General features: G+C 37.2%; 1 protein-coding gene across 3 annotated transcripts in view; it reads left to right on the top strand.

The window, feature by feature from the left end:
* The window catches only part of LOC149080456 (uncharacterized), a 1,573,269-nt gene that overhangs the window by 782,796 nt on the left and 769,384 nt on the right, over positions 1-21,089 (top strand). For all 3 annotated transcript variants that reach the window (XM_089239569.1, XM_089239571.1, XM_089239572.1), the window contains one exon: positions 2,732-2,929. In XM_089239569.1, the coding sequence (XP_089095695.1) occupies positions 2,732-2,929 (198 nt within the window). The remainder of the gene's footprint in view (positions 1-2,731; positions 2,930-21,089) is intronic.

The following is a 21,089-nucleotide window of genomic DNA, read 5'->3' as shown; positions in this document are numbered from 1 at the left end:
GCTCTGGCGAGGACAATTGCAACTCGCAACCCCCCTCCGGGAACCATCCAGGGAATGAAAACAGCGTTGCTGAACGAGTGGGACTAATTGCCACAGAAAATGATAAACTGCCTTTATTCAAGTATGAAATCACGCTGCGAGACCTCTATATCTGTAAGAGGGGACCATACCCCCTATTAACCCATTTTTTTGTTTATTCTGCAACCGCTGTTTCATACCTTCCGACTCCAACGAGTGTTACGCACGATCATGCGTGTGTATTACAATTATTGAATGGTTATTTGTTTTGTATTGTATCAATATATGTACATATCAAATTTCATTAAAATCGGTACAGTAGTTCTAGAGATAATCGACCAAGTCTGCAAATTCTCTTAATTTCTTACACCAGTGTATGACCGCATTAAATAAGTTCTATATAATAAGTTCGGCATTAAGTAACGGTTCTTCATATAATTCGAAAGAGTCAGTGTGTAATAATCAAGAGGATTTTCAGAGTCAGAATCACTGGAATCCAAAGTTCCAAGTCCACATTTTGTGAATGAACTCACTGATTATTAAATCACCTCTTTCCAGGCATCACTAACCCAATGGCATACATTAGAATTGGAAGCTCGGCATAAATTTCCGCCGTTGTATAGGGATGGATTCCTTCAGTCATCCACTCTTCCCAATAGGCTCTAACTTTGCTTTTAAACGACCTGTTTATATTCCTGAATCTAAATTCTGCAACTTCTTAGTCAAACCACCAGGTATGCCTGAAAGACAGGCACCACAATTTTTGAAGCGTGTTTTATATTTTCTTGAATATGAGCTTTCATTGAATCCATAACTAGGAGAGTAATATTTTAGCGGCTGATAACATAATTTTCTGCAGGTTATCCGCAGCGGTAGATAATCCGCATTTTTTAATGTTTAGCCACTTTTTTTAACAGATAATCCGCGGATTGCACGAAGTAAAATATGATAATTATTGTTTTTAATAACTAGTTAATTTTTTAATTTACTGCTTTCCTTATTTTCCTCGAGTGGTCACGGAGCCCCTTGAATAACCTTGAATTGACCCCTTGAATTTAAAGTGCATGCGGAGCCCCTGAAGAGTGCACACGGAGCCCAGGAACCGCTGGCTCCCGCTATGGTTTCATGCATGGTTGTCTTACCAGCATGAGGGACCCCCGGGAAAAGTGAAACACTGGTGTCCCCCCCCCAAACTAGCTATGCTACTCTCTATTGCACCAGCCCCTATCAACTTACATACTTTTGCTCCAAAATCATTGAGGATTTGAATGATCTGAATACCAGATGTCATCATGAGGACTCCAGGCACTTTGCCCCCCTCCCCGGCCGTGCCTGGGTGGGACCTATGCGACTTTTGGTACTATGTTGTTTTGTCATTCCGCACAGGGTACGCCCAGATTTTAAAAAAAACGATAAGGCACGCGCGCGTTGGTCTACAAAAAGAATAATTTCTTCTACGAGCAATCCTGGTAATGAAAGAGTATGGACAGCTGAATTATTGTATTAGCAACGAATATTGCAGTTTGATGAAGAAAACTATAGTGAATGGTTTATTAATTTAACGGTTTACAAGAAAATCCGTACCCCTTTTTTTGGAATTTGGAAACCATATTTCCATGATGGGGTGGTGCGAAATGTCTCCTCGGCTGAGAAAGCGCCTAGTAACGACTCTGGGTACAGATAATACAGAATCCGAGGATGATGTCACTCTCTGTTTATCCATACAAAGGTTATTAACAGCTGGCTTATGCGAAGATATATTGTGGAAAGAGAGAAAATTCAACTGCCCTTGCATGGAATCGAATCCACGTCCTTTCACTCTCCGGGTAAAAGGACGTGTTCAGTGCACACGAGCTCCAAAGAAAGATTGAGATATTCATTGCCTCTGTAGTCTAGGGCATTCACCCGGTTAGTGAAAGGAAGTGGGTCTGATTCCCCGCGCAGGGGCAGTTGAATTTTCTCTCTTTCCAAAATATATCTTCACATCAGCCAGCTGTTAAAAAAAACTTTGTATAATACAGAATTGATAAGAATCTCTGTTCATTGTCCATTACTCAAAAAATTCCGAATTCGAAAGATTGAGAGAAAACAGTGTGGAAACAGTCGAACACACACCTACACATAACAGTTTGGCTTTTTCACAACCAAAGCCGCTTGAAAGTTTAATGCACTTTTAGTGCAGTTTTGGTTACCAGTTGAACAAAAAAAAAGAGGTGATTTTTCCATTACAATTTTTAATCCATTAAATTTTAAATTTAAAAATTTTTCATGAGGCGATCTTTTTTCCAGGGCCATGTTCAGGCGATGTTATGACACACGATGTTTTGCGATGTTTTGACGTATTTGGCGATGTTTTTGTCACAGCGATGTTTTGACAAGCGATGTTTTTGTCACGGTGATGATTTGACAAGCGATGTTTTCACGGGCGATGTTTTGGTGTAGACTCGAATCGGGCTGTGAGTCGTGCTGTACAAAACATAAATATGATAAACTATGATAGCCAGGCGATGAGGAGCTTAATTACTGATAATTGACTGAACTGGGTGACAATTATTATAATGGTCTGAACAATGGTCATTATTATAATGATATTATAAATATTTTGCATTTGAATAAAAAAAAAACATTTAGTCATATTTACAGCAATTGCCGCTTTTCCCGGGCAACGCTGGGTACTTTTGCTAATGCGTATTAAATCATAATTTGAATGCAGGGTTTACCTGGAAATGCTGGACAACCTGGTTTACCTGGCAAAAATGGAGAGTCCGGACTTCCTGGATCATCTGGTTTTATTGGATCTGCTGGACCGCGAGGAGAAAGAGGTATTCCAGGTGACAGAGGATATCAAGGAAATTCAGGCCCATCTGGCCCTCAAGGAGAACCTGGTCAACAAGGACAAGATGGAATAAGAGTAATTAAGAATTTTACAATTTTTGAAGGTTTTTAATATTTATTCAGATCACACACACACACATAGTATAATTGAATAGTTTGAAATTTATTCGAAGAAAATTGATATTAACGTTGTATCAAAATTGAGATTATTTTACATTTAACCCTATAAACTTTAAAATTTACATCAAGGAGGTTGGTCGTGATGGGGATGGGAACTGTTTACACAAAAATATCCCGGTTCACTTACGATGCAAAATTACAAATCATACTAAAACAAATAGACACCTTGAATCAGAACAGAAAAAGTCTACTTCAAATTATATATATATATATAGTTGAGATTGATTTTAAGTAATTTTATTCAATCAGTTAAAATACACAAAGCATTTTGTGGTTAAGCTAGCTTATGAATCCTTGAAAAATTATAAGTGTTTCATGTTTTTTGGTACAAACAATAACGAGAGGGATATATAAAAAAGGAATCCAGATATATATAATATGTATAAAGAAATGTGGCAACACAGGAATGGAATGGATAGATTTAAAAAAATCGGCACATGTATATATAGCGACGCATGCAAGATGAAAGAAGATTACAGTATCAAATACAGGTATCCCTCGCTTTACGCGGTTTTGCTATAACGCGATTTTGAAAAGTTAATAGAAATTGTGACCCGCAAAATCTTGTGTGCAGTTTGGGATTTTAGTCCTGAGAATGGGCTTGCAAATTAGAGGTACGACGTAATTAAACTGACAAAATCCGTCGGACTCGTTGATTTAGATAAAACACATATGGAACAAATGCTCAAATCCATCTCAAGTTCTCACTAATGAACATCTTCTGGTAACACATCGACAATGCCATCAGAATTTTAATCGGAGAAAACGATTCCTAATGAATGTATAGCTGTCATATTGCGGGTTTGCCACTCTTCGGGCTTACGGTAAAAGCCCGAAGAGTGGTAAAACCTAGGTTCTACCAAGTCGAGTTGGTAAAATCCCGAAAAACGCTTGTAAAAACGTATACATTTTGGGCTTTTACAAGCACTTCGGTAAAAGCTGACATTTAGCATTTTTCGTGAAAATTAGTAAATTTACTAACTTTTTGATTTTTATAAACTTGAAAACTTGTCATTTAGTCATCACAACGATCCTGATGCTAATTAAAATCTTAATTAATTAACTAATTAGTTGTTCAAATTCATGAACATTAGTAAAATTGCGAATTTTCTAATTTTCATAAATTTGAAAACTTGTCATTTATTAATCACAACGATCCTGATGCTAATTGGAATCAAATAATTAACTAACTAGTCATTCAAGTTCATGAATTTTTCTAATTTCCTGCACGCCATCGAGTGCACATGTTCCGGATATTTTAATTATCATTGGCGGTAAACTGTAATTACAGTTCATTTCGTGATTTTTTCATCTCAGCAACAACCAAAACCAATCGGCAAATTTAGCAAAAAATATGTTACTACATATATGTTACTACTGGTGTAAAAAATTAAGAGAATTTGCAGACTTGGTCGATTATCTCTAGAACTACTGTACCGATTTTAATGAAATTTGATATGTACATACATTGATACAATACAAAACAAATAACCATTCAATAGTTGTAATACACACGCATGATCGTGCGTAAAACTCATTGGAGTCGGAAGGAATGAAACAGCAATTGCAGAATAAACAAAAAAATGGGTTAATAGATGGGTTAATAAGGGGTATGGTCCCCTCTTACAGATATAGAGGTCTCACAGCGTGATTTCATACTTGAAATAAGGCAGTTTATCATTTCCTGCGGCAATTGGTCCCACTCGTTCAGCAACGCTGTTTTCATTCCCTGGATGGTTCCCGGAGGGGGGTTGCGAGTTGCATTTGCCCTCCCCAGAGCGTCCCAGACATGCGCTATAGGGTTAAGGTCTGGAGATCTGGCTAGCCAATCCATCCGGCGAATATCCTCACTCTCTAGAAAATCGTCGAGCAGAAGAGCTCTATGTGGCCTCGCGTTGTCGTCCATTAAAATGAACTCAATGCCAACTGCACCCCTGAAAAGGCGACCTCCAAGACCTCATCCCTATACCTCACACCAGTCACAGTGCCTCTTTCAAAGACATGGAGAGGTGTGCGGCCATCCAACACGATGCCTGCCCAGACCATTAAACCTCCTCCGCCATAATGGTCGATTTCGCGGACATTGGAGGGTAGGTAGCTGGTCCCTGGTTTTCTCCATATGAACGTACGGCGAGAATCGGTGCTTAGGCTGAACCGGGACTCATCAGTGAAAAGAACGGTCGCCCATTGATCCATACTCCAATCTCTATGCTCTCTGCACCATGATAAACGGATTCTCCTGTCCGTAGAAGTGAGCGGGACGCAAACAGCAGGTCTTCTTGCAAACAACCCTCTCTCATCAAGTCTTTTGGAAACAGTCACCCTTGATACACGGGTTCCTGTGGCTGCATACAAGTAACGAGAGAGCTGAGAAGCTGTAGCACTCCTGTTACGCCTCGCTATAATCGGCAAATGGCGATCTTCTCTGGCCGTCGTGGCTCTTGGACGACTTTTCCCAGGCTTTCTGTCGATGGGTCCGGTATCATGGAACTGTTTCCATAAGTTACACACGACGCTGGGCGTTAAATTGAACTCTCTACAAATCTGGACTTGAGATTGGCCTGCTTCTAGCCACCTCATTCCATCATCTAAACGTTGGTGGTTACTCATTTTTACTGTTACAATTTGAAATTAACCGATTGCTGCAAAATAACACCAAGAAATTCGCCGAAGTGTGCTAGCGAACGAAATGCGTCTTAACTTACGCGCGCTTATAAAGCCTGTATATCTACTGGCTCCGCCTACACACACACGTGTACGCTTACGTATTTGACGTACATGATTTGCATTTTTGTGTAGAAGCAGTGGTTTTACATTCAGTTCAGTTCTTTTCATGAAATTCGATAAAATATGCAAATTCTCTTAATTTATTTCACCAGTGTACATTAATAATATTAGATATTATGAACATAATTATAACACTTTGATGATTATGATACATTTATGATTTTGCATATTTCGCTTTTCATATATAGCAAAAACTGATGATGTAAATAGTATAAGTGCATTTTACTACTCCTCATTCTCACATTATTTCCCCAAAATCATTTTTACCAGAAATAGAAAAATTTAGGTCCTTTGTTTCTTTGATATTTACACGGGATAATTTTAATTCTTTAAGGCATTATCAGTTTTTTTCGGACATAAATGCTATTTTTAAGGAAGCCTATTTCGTCAGCATTTCTGTAATAAAAATTCTAACCCCAACAGTAATAAGCAATTTCTACACGATTTCAAAAAATGTTTTTGAAGTTTAAAATTCATGTGATATAATTTTTTATTTTGAATTATGCTCATTGAACAGAAATTGAACGTGAAATGAAAACTACATGCGTTTAATTTTACAATTGTAGTATAAAAATGAATGCATCTTTTAGCATAAAACCACGTACACTTATGAACCTGAAGTTTATTTCCATTTTCCTTCAATTTCATCATCGGTTGGAGCAATTATAGGCAGAACAGTATCACCATTTGTGTATGTGCAGATGGACAATTATATTAATGAAATAATATGAAAACAACTGAAAAAAACACTCGAGATGGAAGTTTCCCCCATTGTTTACATGCTGAAATAGCAATGTTTTGCCCGTCTCTCTCTCTCTCTCGTTCCATCACGCCCACTTTTGTTTTCCTCCGCGTGGGCTCGCGCACGTCTGTGTTATTGTATATGGAGTCTTCACTCCAGTTTACTTGTAGCTCCAGTGCTTTTTACTTCTTTTTTTCACAAAAAAATTGCTAAATTTTGTCGGACAGTTATCTACAGAAAGTCTGAAGCTCTTTTAAAGAGTGCTTTTTATTATAGATATTTTGAAAGGCCTCGCGTGAGGCATTATCTTATTAGCACTATCCCCCTCCCAGGGGCGGCTCGAGCTTATCCGTCGTCCGGTACCGTCGTGAGACAGTTTAGTTTTTCCGAGGATGATGTCACTCTCCGCTATCCATACGAAGGTGTTTTTAACAGCTAGCTGATGCGAAGATATATTTAGGAAAGAGAAAATTTTCATCTGCACTTGCGGGGAATCGAACCCATGCCCTAGACCACTAGACTACAAAGGTAACCGACTGTCTCAATCTTTTCTTGGAGCTCGTCTGCACTGAACCGCACCATACATGGACGGTCGGACGCAAAGCTGTATTAAATCTTGAGCCGCTTTAGTCGGACCTAACCCAGGCCAAAGCTCGCAATTGCTGACGCTGCCACCAGATGGTCACTAATCCGAGGATTATGTCACTCTCCGCTATCCATACGAAGGTTTTTTAACAGCTGACCGAAAAGATAAACCCAGGAAAGAAAATTCAACCGGCCTTGCGGGGAATTGAACCTACTTCCTCTCACTTGCCGGGTGAGCACTCTAGACTACAAAGCCAACCAATCCTCTTTCCTTGCAGCTCTTGTGCTCTGAACGGGACCGTACATGTACAGCCAAACCTAACATGGACTGCTGTCAAAACTTTCGTTGCAGAGAGTGACATCATTTTTGGATAAATTTCCATCTGGTCGCAATGTCAGAAAAAGTGAGCTTTGGCCTGACTTAGGTCTGGCTGTTCATGTACGGCCCCCATTCAGCACAAACAAGGTCTAAGCAAAGAGGATTCGTCGGCTTTGTGGTCTAGTACGCTCAACCGGGAAATGAGAGGATGTGGGTCCCCATGAGGGAACTTGAATTTTCTTTCCTGGATTTATCTTCCAGCTGTCAAAAACCTTCGTAGTAATATCGGCGATAGACACGATCTTCGGATATTATCAAAGACTTTGCAAGTAGGAAAAGAAAAGCGTTAAATCAATGCCCATGCTTAGAAATATTCACACTATAATTCTGCCTTAGAGCTTAGATTAATCACTTCGGAAATATAAAATTTCATTTATTTGTTTATAGATTCAATATCGAGTAAAATTTACGAACATCTTAATCCGTCCTTGTTAAGGCCCCTACACTCTTTCTCTCTCCCCCAGAATGTGCCAGTGTTAAATGGATGGATTTGAATTCTGTTTGGGACATTTTTGCAGCGGAACTGGGCGGTATGAGTAGGGCGTCCATACGTCCCGTATTTCCCGGGACATTTCCGTATTTTCACGTAATTTTGGCCAAGCCGACTTTTTTGTAAAAATTTTTCCGGTTTTTTCACGTATTCTCAATGAAGCCAACTTTAATTTTTAGTCTTTATTGAAATCAATGATTGTAATTTTGTTTGTTTTTTAAACCCCCATAGATTGTTTTAATTTCTATACATATGACTTTTTTCTTCTCTCCCCCTCTTTTATCAATCCGTAAATAATATAACCTCTCTCCAAACTATAAACAAGAATGTATATAGTCAAACTACGCAAATGGCCGTCTTTTTATTTCCAGCTGCATTTAAAGATCTTATCCTTTTTTGCGGGTTTGTCACATACAAAAAATCTATCGGAGATCAATCCAAAAAAAAACAAAATTAAGAATTTCTATAGAAAACATACACGCACACATATACAGACAGATAAAAAAAATTATATACATGTATAGATTATTTACAGAGAGAAATGTTTAGAACAATTAATTATTGTTAATTTACGCTAGGGCTATTATATTCAAATCACTCTTGTTGATAAATTTACTGAACATTTTGATTACACCGAACCGGCTGCGTTAAACCCTTGAAGTAATCGACACAGCTCCGTTAAGCTATTAGTAGTCAGCATACGGCAGCGACACGGGCAACACACGGAAAGGTGTGCTGCGAGCCGAGCCACGGCCAACTGACGCCCAAGCTACGGTCCTGGCACGGTGCGGATATGTGTGTCCAGACCTGACTTTCAATTTGAGGAAGGTGCTCGAAAAACTACTTATACAAAGATTCTCCTACTATGTTGAGCGGAACGGCCTCCTTCATTTTTTCAATTTGGTTTTCGTATGGGTCGCTCAACAGATGATGCCCTTCATCATCTAATGAAACAGATTGACAATAGGAGGAAGGAACATTTACTCACAGCCGTTATCTCCCTCGACATTAAGCGAGCTTTCAATTGTGTGCGTCATGAGGTAATAGCTAATAAAATTCGAATTATGTCTATTCCACTTCAGCCAAGAGAAATTTTGGAGGACATTTTTTTTTTCTCGGGACGCACCATCACCGGGGGTCATAGCATAAGGCTTTGCCGTTGACTTACTTCTCTTGGTGTCTGCTAGGAAACCACTGAAACAAAAAACGATACGTTGACGCAGGTCTCCGAATGGTTACAACATAATGATCTGCAAGTGGAACCATCCAAATCATCATTTCTCTGGCAAAACAAGATGAAAAAGAGTCCCACTATGAAAACTAACGGGGAACGAATTACGTTTGCCAGAAAAGGTCTCAAAATTTTAGGAATATGGTTCGCCAACAAGCTAATTTTTTTAGCACACTCACATTACTTACTTAGAAAAACGACCAATACGCTGGATTGTTTCAGACGATTATTGGTTGCAGGGTGGGGATATACCATCGTAATCTAAAGAACACCCTCTACAGCAGTGGTTCTCAACATTTTCGAGCCAGCACTCGGTTTCATTCATTATCGTGGGTCGAAAGAACAGTCAAGTACATGACCAACGGAAAATGAATAAGGAAAAATGAAACGCTGATCACTCGCGGCCAGGTTTGAATGAGGGCAGTGGCCCCGCGGTCGAGAAACGCTGCTCTACAGAACTGTACTCTATTGACAGATTGTCCCTGGTGCTCCCATCTCATTTTCAAGAATTTGAACGACTAATTAGTTAATTAAGATTTTAATTAGCATCAGGATCGTTGTGTGATTACTAAATTACAAGCTTTCAAATTGATAAAAATGAAAAAATTCGCAATTTTACTAATTTTCAGGAATTTGAACGACGAATTAGTTAATTTATTAAGATTTTAATTGGCATCAGGATTGATGTGATCACAAAATGACAAGCTTTAAAATTTATAAAAATGAGCAGAGGCTTTCTGCTATGGAAGGTGTTGGGTAGGCTCATAGACACGGCTTGAACTTGAACTACCAGGCAGATACACCCACGTTAATATTCCTTACGGAACCTCTGCCGTAAAGGATATCTGTTGGAAAAGTAGCAAAACCCTCCCCAGCCCAATATATCTATCCACCCCACCTGATCAAACATGAGAACACTTTTCAAAGTATATGGGTGTAAAAAGAAATGAAAAAATACAGTAAGTACAAAATAATGTAAAAATTAAACATTTGTGGAAGCACAATGCATGTCACAGTCCAAGTACGCATGAAATACAAGTATGAAAAAAGGTGGGTGAAAACATCAGTTATATAAATATATATATACATACGGGGTGATTATAAAAAAACTATCCCGACATATGGGCCTCTAACTATCATACCATTCACAGAAACTGAATGAAATTTTGACATAAGGTATTTTGAGGTATGCGATCAAGCATGATATGGAAAACAACAGTGTCACTCTAACAGTTACGGTTACAGTGAGAAAATTTCGAAAATATCAATTGGCAACACCAAGTTTTTTGTATTGGAATGCGATCTCCATAAAGAAAAACACTAAATAGCGTTGGAATGGCACGAAAATCCCCGGAGCTAGGCAAGGAAAAAGTAAAAAGGACTTTGCCATGCACCAGAGCATTAATGTTCGTTTCATTCGTCACACCGTTTCTTCGGCTGAGATCCCAGCCTGATTAGTCCTCCACAAGGTCATGTGGAAAATTTGTGAAACCCAATAAAATGCTTTATTTTATGCTGCTTCTCTGTCCTTATTGGTTGTCCTCACTTTTAGGTGCGGTGATTTTCATGCTACAGTTGCCGTTCCGTAACGCTATTTAGGGTTTTTCACAATGGAGATCACATTCCAATACAAAAAACTTGGTGTTGCCATTTGATATTTTCGAAATTTTCTCACTGTAACCGTAACTGTTAGAGTGACACTGTTGTTTTCCACATCATTCTTGAACGCATACCTCAAAATACCTTATGCCAAAATTTCAATCAGTTTCTGTGATTGGTATGATAGTTAGGGGCCCATATGTCGGGATAGTTTTTTTTATAATCACCCTGTATATCAGTTATATAACTGGAAAACACAGAACAATGCATAAATAAACATATGTGGCAAGCGCAATAAAGGTCACAGTCCGAGGAAGAAAAAAAAATGGGGAAAACAGAAATGCAAATAATATATATAGAAAGCACAAAAATGCTAATATGGTAAGGGGCCATTCAAGTATTACGTCAGCATCGATGGGGGGGGGGGGAGAGTTGGTTTCCAATTTGCTGACGTTTGATAAGGGGGAGGGGGGTTTAGAAAATAGTTACGTCATCAACCACCTTTTAATTAGCATCAGGATCGTTGTGATTAATAAATGACAAGCTTTCAAATTTATAAAAATGAAAAAATTCGCAATTTTACTTATTTTTACGAATTTTAACGACTAAATAATTAATTAAGATTTTAATTAGCATCCGGATCGCTGTGATTACTGAATGACAAGCTTTCAAATTTATAAAAATCAGAATATTCGCAATTTTACTAATTTTCCTGAATTTGAACGACCAATTAGTTAATTAATTATGATTTTAATTAGCATCAGGTTCGTCGTGATTACTAAATGACAAGCTTTCAAATTTATAAAAATGAAAAAAATTCGCAATTTTACCAATTTTCACGAATTTGAAAGTCTAATTAGTTAGATAATCAAGATTTTAATTAACATCAGGATCGTTTTGATTAATAAATTACAAGCTTTCAAATTTATAAAAATCAGAATATTCGCAATTTTACTAATTTTCATGAATTTGAACGACTAATTCGTTTTAGATCGTAATAGATTCGTAATAGATTTTAATTTTGCATCAGGATCGTTGCGAGTTCTAAATGACAAGCTTTTAAATTTATAAAAATCAGATTAATTTCATCATTATCAGATGAGTTATCATCAGAAGATAGATGAGTTATCATCAGAAGATAGATGAGTTATCATCAGAAGATAGATGAGTTATCATCAGAAGATAGATGAGTTATCATCAGAAGATAGATGAGTTATCATCAGAAGATAGATGAGTTATCATCAGAAGATAGATGAGTTATCATCAGAAGATAAATCAGTGTTATCATTACCAACAACATCAGAAAGTGTCACATTATTTCTACCATTCTTACCTGGGGATCTTACTTTTTTTTTACTTTTTTTTCTTGGATTTTTCAACCTTGGTTGAATTACCTAGTGGTGTAGAGGTAAGAGAGACATAATCAGAGTTTTTGTTAAACCAAGCTGATTGCTTGCTTGTGTTTGCACGATTCAAGGTTTAGGGCATCAAAATAAGTAATAGAATTACAAAAAACTTAAAGAATCTATTTTATGAAGTGAGACAATTTAAAAAAGCCAATTCATACAGCTACGCTTGGATTAGGAATGGAAAAATACTATTGCGAAAAAAGGTGGCGGTGATAGAGTACATCACATTAGAAATATCAGAGATCTGGAAAAAATAAACATTAAAAAAGCAGTGAATCATCAAGTGAATGAATACGAGGTAGGTCCGACGTCACCTTATCTTGACTCAATTGATATTATAAATTAATTTTCAAATGAAAGTAAAATTAATATTATACATGTAAATATCAGAAGTATGCGTGAAAATTTCAATCAATTGATGATAAATTTAAAAAGAATAAATTACTCCTTCGACTATATCTTATTAAGGGAAATTTGGATAAAAAATGATGAAATAGATTTATATCAAATACCCGGGTATTATATTATTTGTGAGACAAGAACTAGGAATAAATCCGGAGGAATAATAGCATACATAAAAAATGCTCATGCTGTACAAAAATTCGATTTGCATATGACTACAGCAGAAATAACTTGTTCCTATGATTCTAATCTCGAGTTGTGTATAATACTGATTTATAGAGCACATGATTTCCAACCAATGCAATTCGTAATCGAATTTGAATCAATTATTAGCAAAATAAAATATCAAAATGTAATTTGTATGGGAGATTCCGATATCGATATCTTAAAAATAAACTATGAAACGGAGGAATTAACAGGCATGAGATGACAAAAAATATATTTTTATCTCATACTGATACGCCTACCAGATCAACATCGTGCATCGATCATGTGTATATAAGAAATGCAAAATTAAACTGGCAGTATGAAACTGCAATAGCCAAAATCCATATAACTGATCACTGGCCATTACTTTTAAATGGTTATCATATCGAAAAAACAAAAATTACAAAATCTGACACTCTTGAGCAGAACAACATTGATAGAGTTGATTATTTAAACTTTGAGACCTGCATAAAAAATTATAAAGTGAATGAAAATGTTTTCTCGGAGAAAAATGTGAATATATTATACGAAATATTTATTGATATCATCTACAAACACCGTTGTTTCTGGATGAAAAGTATTAAAAATAATAAAAATGGAAAGAAAAATGAATGGATAACGGTTGAACTAAAAAAAATGATTGATATTAAAGAGAAATTATATAAAAAATTCAAGCGAAATGCACATAATCAAGAAGCCAGGTTAGAATACAAGAATTATGAAAAAATGCTGAAAAAAAAGATTAGGTGTACCAAAGAGGAACATTTTTACAATAAATTTAATGCTTGTGGAAACGATACAAAAAAGCAATGGAAAATCATTAACAACCTAATAAATAAAAATGAGAAAATAATAAAGATACTCACTGATGATCTCGGTATTGTGGCAGAAAAAATGAATGACTATTTTATTAATGTAGTCAGAAATGAATCAGATGAGACAAATACTGATAACGATCATTGTCCAATATAAATGTCTCGTAACCAAATTAATTCTATGGTTTTTACTCCAGTAGAAGAAAAATATGTTAAATATATAATTATGAAATTAAATAATAACAAAGTGATTGGATACGATGGCATTAATGCTAGAATGTTAAAAATAGTTTGTAAACATCATCTGCGGTTCATAACACATATAACCAATACTTCAATTACTGAAGGTACTTTTATTGAAAAACTTAAATATGCCATTGTTAGACCTATTCACAAAACTGGAAATATTAATAATTATAATAATTATCGTTCAATATCGATACTTCCAATTATGTCTGAAGTCATAGAACGGGTTATGAAAATGAAAATTATGGATTTCCTCAACTGTAACTCTTACTTAACAAAAAACCAATTTGGATTTCTTGAAAATAAAAACACAGAAATTTGGCAGTTCTAAAACTCACTGAATACATTTACAAGAATGTCAATAACAATAAAAAAACCCTTGCTGTTTTTTTGGATTTACGTAAAGCATTTGACTGTTGTTGACCATAAAATACTTTTGGACAAAATTTATAAGGCTGGTATAAGAGGAAAAATACACGACTGGTCTAAAAGCTACTTAACGAACAGAAAACAGGCAATTAAAATTGAAAATGAAATAGGATCTTTTAAGCAAATAGTAAGCGGTGTCCCACAGGGATCGGTACTCGGAGCGATACTCTTTTTGATTTATGTAAATGATATACAACACCTACAAATGAATGGAAATATTATTAGTTATGCAGATGACACAATGCTCTTCATTTCCGATAATGATAACCTAAACTTTAATATAAAGCTGAAAATGCTTTGACAATAATATCACAATGGCTAAAATATAATAAATTGACCCTTAATTTAAATAAAACTAAATTTATGCATTTTCAATTATATAATAACAGAAATATAGAACCAATAACAATACAATATCATGTAGGTCATTGCTCACGTAATAATTGTCACTGTACTGAAATTAAGGAATCCGATGAAATAAACTATTTAGGGGGGAATCGTTTTTAATAAAAACTTTAAATGGAAGACTCAAGCGGTGACAGTAAGCAATAAACTAAAATACATCAATACCAGGATTTACTGCTTGAAAAATATTATATCCCCTTAATTTCTCCGTACTATTTATTTCGCCAGGACTGTGTGTGTGTGTGTGTGTGTCACAATGATTATAGATTTGACATCAATAAACTCTATCTTTACAAAATATTATTCTTTATTCAGAAAACTCCCGATTGGTTCAGAATTAAACACCAGCAGAGACAACCAAGACAACACGGGATTAAATACGCCATAACTAAACCAAAAAAAAATCATAACACAAAAACAATTCATATACATAGCACCTAAAGAATATAATAGATTAAATGACGAAATAAAAACTGAAAAATCACTACACAAATTCAAAAAACTACTCAAACAAAATCAACACAATTGAATAATAATCCCATATACATGCATCTTTTTTTTTTTTTCTCTCTTTACGAATGTAATGTGAGGACAATATTATATCTTAATTATATACACCATTGGTCTGTTGTAAGCCCAATATATACTACACTATCAATATGCCCTGGACGGATTATGTAATCCCTTGGGCTAATATATAAATAGTAATATATATGTTTTTTGTATATTGCGTCTGTATTATATGTTGTACATGTGTGTGTGTGTAATAATAAATTTCAAATTTCAAATTCATAATGAAGTTATCAAGTTTTAGGGACTTATCTTCCTCATTAGAGGTTTCCCATAATACAAAATCTACCATTACAATGATTTCAAACTCTTTTGCAAGATTGCAACTATCTCCAATATGGCCAAGATCATTACTCTCATCCTTAACTTTTAAGCAGCTCCTTAAGTTTGAAACTTATCTCTAAATGCTCTAGATTCGTTGGCTTCCGAAGCCCAAGAACAACACAGTTTCCTAACAACATCAACTTCGGAACTCGCAAATGTACGTCCCATTTTTTACATGTACAATACCACTTACCTCCAACCTAAAAGAGCTCCAACAAAAAGAAAAGCATAAGGGGGGGGGGAAATGGGGCAGACGTATCACTGAGGAGAAGGAAACACATTTCTTCATCTGATGAGGCAACACTGGACGCAACCCCGTCGATGAAAGCAAGCTATGGTACAATTCACGATCGTAGAAGCGTATCCAGAGTAATATCCAAGCAGCACGGTGATGAAGACTTGAAGTCCGTAGATTGTTGAACGAAGAAACTCCGTAGCGTTATAATACTAACGCTATTCCGTAGCGATGTCTCGGCCCATGGGCCCGAGCCCCCCCAACATTTTTGAAGAGCCGGCTCACCCCCCCCCCCCCAAAAAAAAATTCGAGTGGATATGTTTCTCTCACTTGGCTCAGAAAAAACTTTGACAAAAAATTTCTCTAAGGCCGGTATTACACTATAAAAGTTGGATAAAATCCCTTTTATAAAACTTGAAAAATCCAACCAATGAAGCTTATACACTGCTCAAAACAATTAGGGGAGCAAGCAAAAAAGTGAAGAAAACCGTGCGAGACAGCCACGTATTGGCATACAATGGATAGTACACGCGTATCAATGCGCAATACAGAAAAAAGACGTAAAAAAATTTGGAATTAAGCTTTAATTCTTTGAAAATATGGAAAAAACATGAAAAGATGATTTAGGGCAACAATTTGGTTACATGTAAACGATAAAAAAAAGTACTGTTTAGACATGATGCATGAGTTTTAATAGGGCGTGTGGTCTCCTCGAACAGCTAAGACTGCTGCACACCTGTTTGCCATGGATGCGATGAGGTTATCAATCAGACTTTGGAGAAATACTGTTCCACTCCTCAAGAAGTGCAATCTGCAAGTCTCGGACAGTAACAGGCGGCCTTGGTCGCGCAGCAATGCGTCGTCCGAGCATGTCCCAAACATGCTCGATTGGATTCAGGTCAGGAGAGCACGCTGGCCATTCCATACGCTGTATTGTTTCAGCTTCAAGCATGTTCTCCACCAGACGAGCTCTATGCGGTCGGGCATTATCATCCTAGAAAACAAAGGAATCTCCAATGGCTCCAGCGTAAGGGATGACATGAGGTCGCAGTATCTCGTCTGCATACCTTCGGGCCGTCAAAGTGCCATTCCGAATGATATGCAGGTCCGTACGTCCGCCTATGCTGATTCCACCCCATACCATCCAACCAGCTCGTCTGTATTGTGACCTTTCACGAACGAATGCGGGGTTATTTCGAGTGCCCCTGTCCCTCCATACCAGAACACGTCGGGTGTCACACTCCACACTGAATCGGGACTCGTCTGTAAACAGCACCTGGCTCCAATCATGTTGCTCCCAATCTCGATGTTCAGCAGCCCATCTTCTTCGGGCCGCACGGTGGCGTGGGGTCAACGGAATGCAGACCATTCGCCTACGTGCATAGAGCCCTCCCTCATGAAGCCGATTACATACTGTTTGGCTGGACACCCTTCGTCCTGTTGTCAAGAGCAACCGTCTTTGCAGCTGCGTAGCATTCTCTGTTCTGTTTCGACGGGCTGTTAACCGTATATACCGGTCATCAGTTGCTGTAGTGGCGCGTGGCCGACCTTGCCCTGGTCGACGTCTGACATTTCCTGTTTCTTGGAATCGATTCCACAGCCTTGCAACAACACTTCTGGCGACTCCAACAGCGTCCGCGACACTACGTTGTGTTTGCGCGGATTCCAGTCTGCCTATAACACGCCATGCCATGGATTTCGGTAAATCACGTTGTTGAGACATCCTCAAGTCACCTTGTCTCAAAAAAAAATACTGCGCAATCGAATTTCACAGTTACGGGAGTAAAACAGACGTTTCTGCAACATCCCGATTTCTGCCCTTATCTCCTTTTTCTGGTTTTTGACGTCATGAACTTTGATTTGAATATGAAGTTTCCCTCTTCCGTTTCCTGCTAGGCTTTAAATTATGGATGATTCATTTTATGTTACTTATCGGTATACATCTTTGCGTAATTTTGTTAAAACCATGTGCTTCCCTAATTGTTTTGAGCAGTGTAGGTTACATTCGAGCAAATGCAACCGATAATTTTATTGGTTGAATTTTTCAAGTTTTATAAAAGGACTTTCAGAAAACTTTTATAGTGTAATACCGGCCTAAATAGTAGAAATCATCTGCTCGAAATTTTATTTTTTACTTTTCTCTTTAGAATCTCAATGCACTTGTTCTGTGGCAATAGTAGTCTTATCTCGCAATCACCCCGGCATCCATCCATCCTAAATTGCATCCTCCCAGAGTCTTGGTGTGCCTGAAGGTACCTCTAGAGATAACTTGGGTGGGAAGGAATCCTTTCTCTTGCTTGTACTGTCCGTAAACTCAAGAGCATCTCTTCTTTTGTTAAGTGTGACCCTTGGGGAAGGGGACATGAGACAACAGACAAAAAGTGGGAGGAGGTTAAGCTTATTAAAAAGTTTGAAGGCCCGATTTTTCGAGCCTTCTAAACAGAGGCGCCGACATGGAGAAATTAACATTGGTTGGGGAGAGAGCGCTGAAAGTTGCTGGCTGTCTCGTATATACGGGGCTGAAGCGCATACGCAGGAAACAGAGGACGCATACATGTAAAATGACCGATAAATGGGGAAAAAAATTAAAAGTGTGAATATATGCAGTAGATTTTTTAGAAAAAGAGTTTATAAGCAGTACACCTATATACATATTACTTCCAAAGCCCGAATCGTGACCGAATGAGACGGGGCCGGCCACTTCGTGAATGGGCCAAGAGTTTTGGCCAAGGTCCGTCTGAATTGCAGAAATGTTTCGGGCTTAGACCGGCTATTTCGCAAAGTGGTTGGAGATCCCTGGCCAATGCTTGATGTGCTGATGTCAGGAACAGGAAATCGTTGAGATCGACATTCACAATTGATCTTGAACAATATTTGACTGTTAGTCCATGGAACATTTTGCCCAATTCATAGAGTCGCTACGTAATTTTCGATTTGATTCTCAATTTAATTTTAAATACAGTACATAGTATACTACTGTCTCTATATTGGTTTTTATTCCTATTTTACCCGTCAGTAGAACTGCAAATTATTTCTCTCATTTATTTATTTGTCACCGGTCCTCAAATTATTTCTGTCATTTACGAAAAATTATTTTCTTATTTATTTTTTGTCGGGTCACAAATTATATCTACCACACACATTTTTTTTTCTTTTAGCAAACACAGTATGAAACCGAATTCAAAAAAACGAGATGGTGCTTAAGGTACAGTCCCACGAGAGTTTGCTAGGGGACCCTTGGTAAGATAGTTAAAGTTAAATATAATAAAAGTCTTTGTCAGGATCCGCGGTCGCCTCGGGGAAGCAATGATTTTTATGGCTTTCAATACAAAGGCAGCGGAACCAGCGTCTTCCTTTGAAAATCACCGAACAAGTACGGATTACTTCACGCCGGCTGTGGTTTTTGCGGTTTATGTCCAACAAAGACTTTTATTATATTTAGACTTTTATTAACTTTAATTATCTTACCAAGGGTCCCCTAGCAAACTCTCGTGGGACTGTACCTTTATATTCTCACTTATATAGACATGTATTGTCCTCATTTTACGAACGTACTTTTTTGTAAGAGAAAAAGATATATCTTCCCTCTTTCCCTTCAAAACTGTTCACGAATAAGTACTCCTGGCCGTACTTTTGCCGCCTGGCAGTCGAGTGGTTAGGGAACTAGCTTCTAACTGTACAGGTTTGGGTTCGAATCCCGGTTCGGGCATGGATGTTTACTAGCACTAACAAATTCCCTGGACGGATCATGCTGATCCCTTGGGAATACGTGAGGATCACGTTATTATTAAAAAAAATAAGAATAAGTACTCATTTCTATGTGCGCGTTCCCCCTTTCCCTAAATACTTTCATCTGTATTGAAAGGTCCAACAACAAAAATATTTTATTATAGTTTCATTCAGAAAAATACAAGAAATTCGGAATTTAAATATAGTAGAATACGGAATATCGGTAATTTTCACCAAAAAACTTGGTCGAAAGACAGCGAAATTACCAGTTATTGCTCATAAATTATTAATTAGAGGATAATGAAGAGTTTACTGGAAATCGCAATGTAGTCCACGGGGAAAAAAAACTTAGAACCCAACAAATATGTTTAGATGAATATTTAGTGATGAAAATTATCTTCATTCATAATTTCAGTAGAGCTTAGCTAATTCAAATATGCTTCATTAAAGGAAAACTGGAAAAGTGTATACGAAAGTGAGAACGACCGAAAACACGGGAATATCACTAAAAATACGGGACATTCCTGTGAAATATTGTAAAATATGAATTGTCTCAGCCATTTTGCTGGTACGTCAATCACTCGCCTTTCTTCTCAGTAAAACCGCGGGGTGTGTTATCTTGATTGACAGTAATCCAGGGAAGTGGGACTGGAAAGGAGAGATCGGATGAAACGGGACTATTTTGACCTAAGGATGATCGGGAAAAGACAAAACGGGACATCACCGTTGATTGAGCTCTTGATTCTTAAGTCCTGATAACAAGTAACATTTGACAATGACAAAGATAATCCGGCACTGTATTATTTTTTTCACGACGATCGCTACACGCCTTAGCGTGAATTCTTCGCGTATCTAAACTTTGTACCAAAAATGGGTAAACGATAATCCCAGCATTGTTTTGTACTAAAGATATATATTTTGCTCCACAGGTGGAAAAGTATAATAGGTTAATTTCGGTAATATGCATGGAAGCATCAGATGCGTTTCATTGATTCATTTTCCACCAAATTCCTTTTGGGTCTTATACACCAAGATGTTTTGTGTGTGTTTTTTTTTCTTCTAGAACGTTTTCACTGAGTCACAATTTTTTTTTCGATAACTAATGAATGTATGTCTGGGCGAACAATGCGTTGCCAGGCCAGATAAGCGAGATGACTATCTCTCGTGGTCACGACCCCCCCACACCCCAATCCCCCCACACACACGCAATGGATACGTACTCATATAGCATTCTCCAAGGGTCCGTCGCGACTCATAGGGCATAGTGGCGAGCTCGAGATATTGATTTGTGTGCCTATTTATGCACTTTGAGGTGGTTCTTTAAAGTCAAAGTACAGTATCAAATAAAGTAGTGATAATATAGTATAATAATAGTATAGAAATTAAAATTAAATAATAGTATAGAAATTAAAATTAAATAATAGTATAGAAATTAAAATTAAATAATAGTATAGAAATTAAAATTAAATAAT

The sequence above is a fragment of the Pholcus phalangioides genome, unplaced genomic scaffold (genome assembly GCF_987345545.1).
Source record: "Pholcus phalangioides strain wild (caught in Gottingen) unplaced genomic scaffold, Ppha-v1.0 ptg000011l_1, whole genome shotgun sequence".
Taxonomy (NCBI): domain Eukaryota; kingdom Metazoa; phylum Arthropoda; class Arachnida; order Araneae; family Pholcidae; genus Pholcus; species Pholcus phalangioides.
Note: the sequence above shows the minus strand (reverse complement) of the source record. Positions and strands in the feature narration are given on the sequence as shown.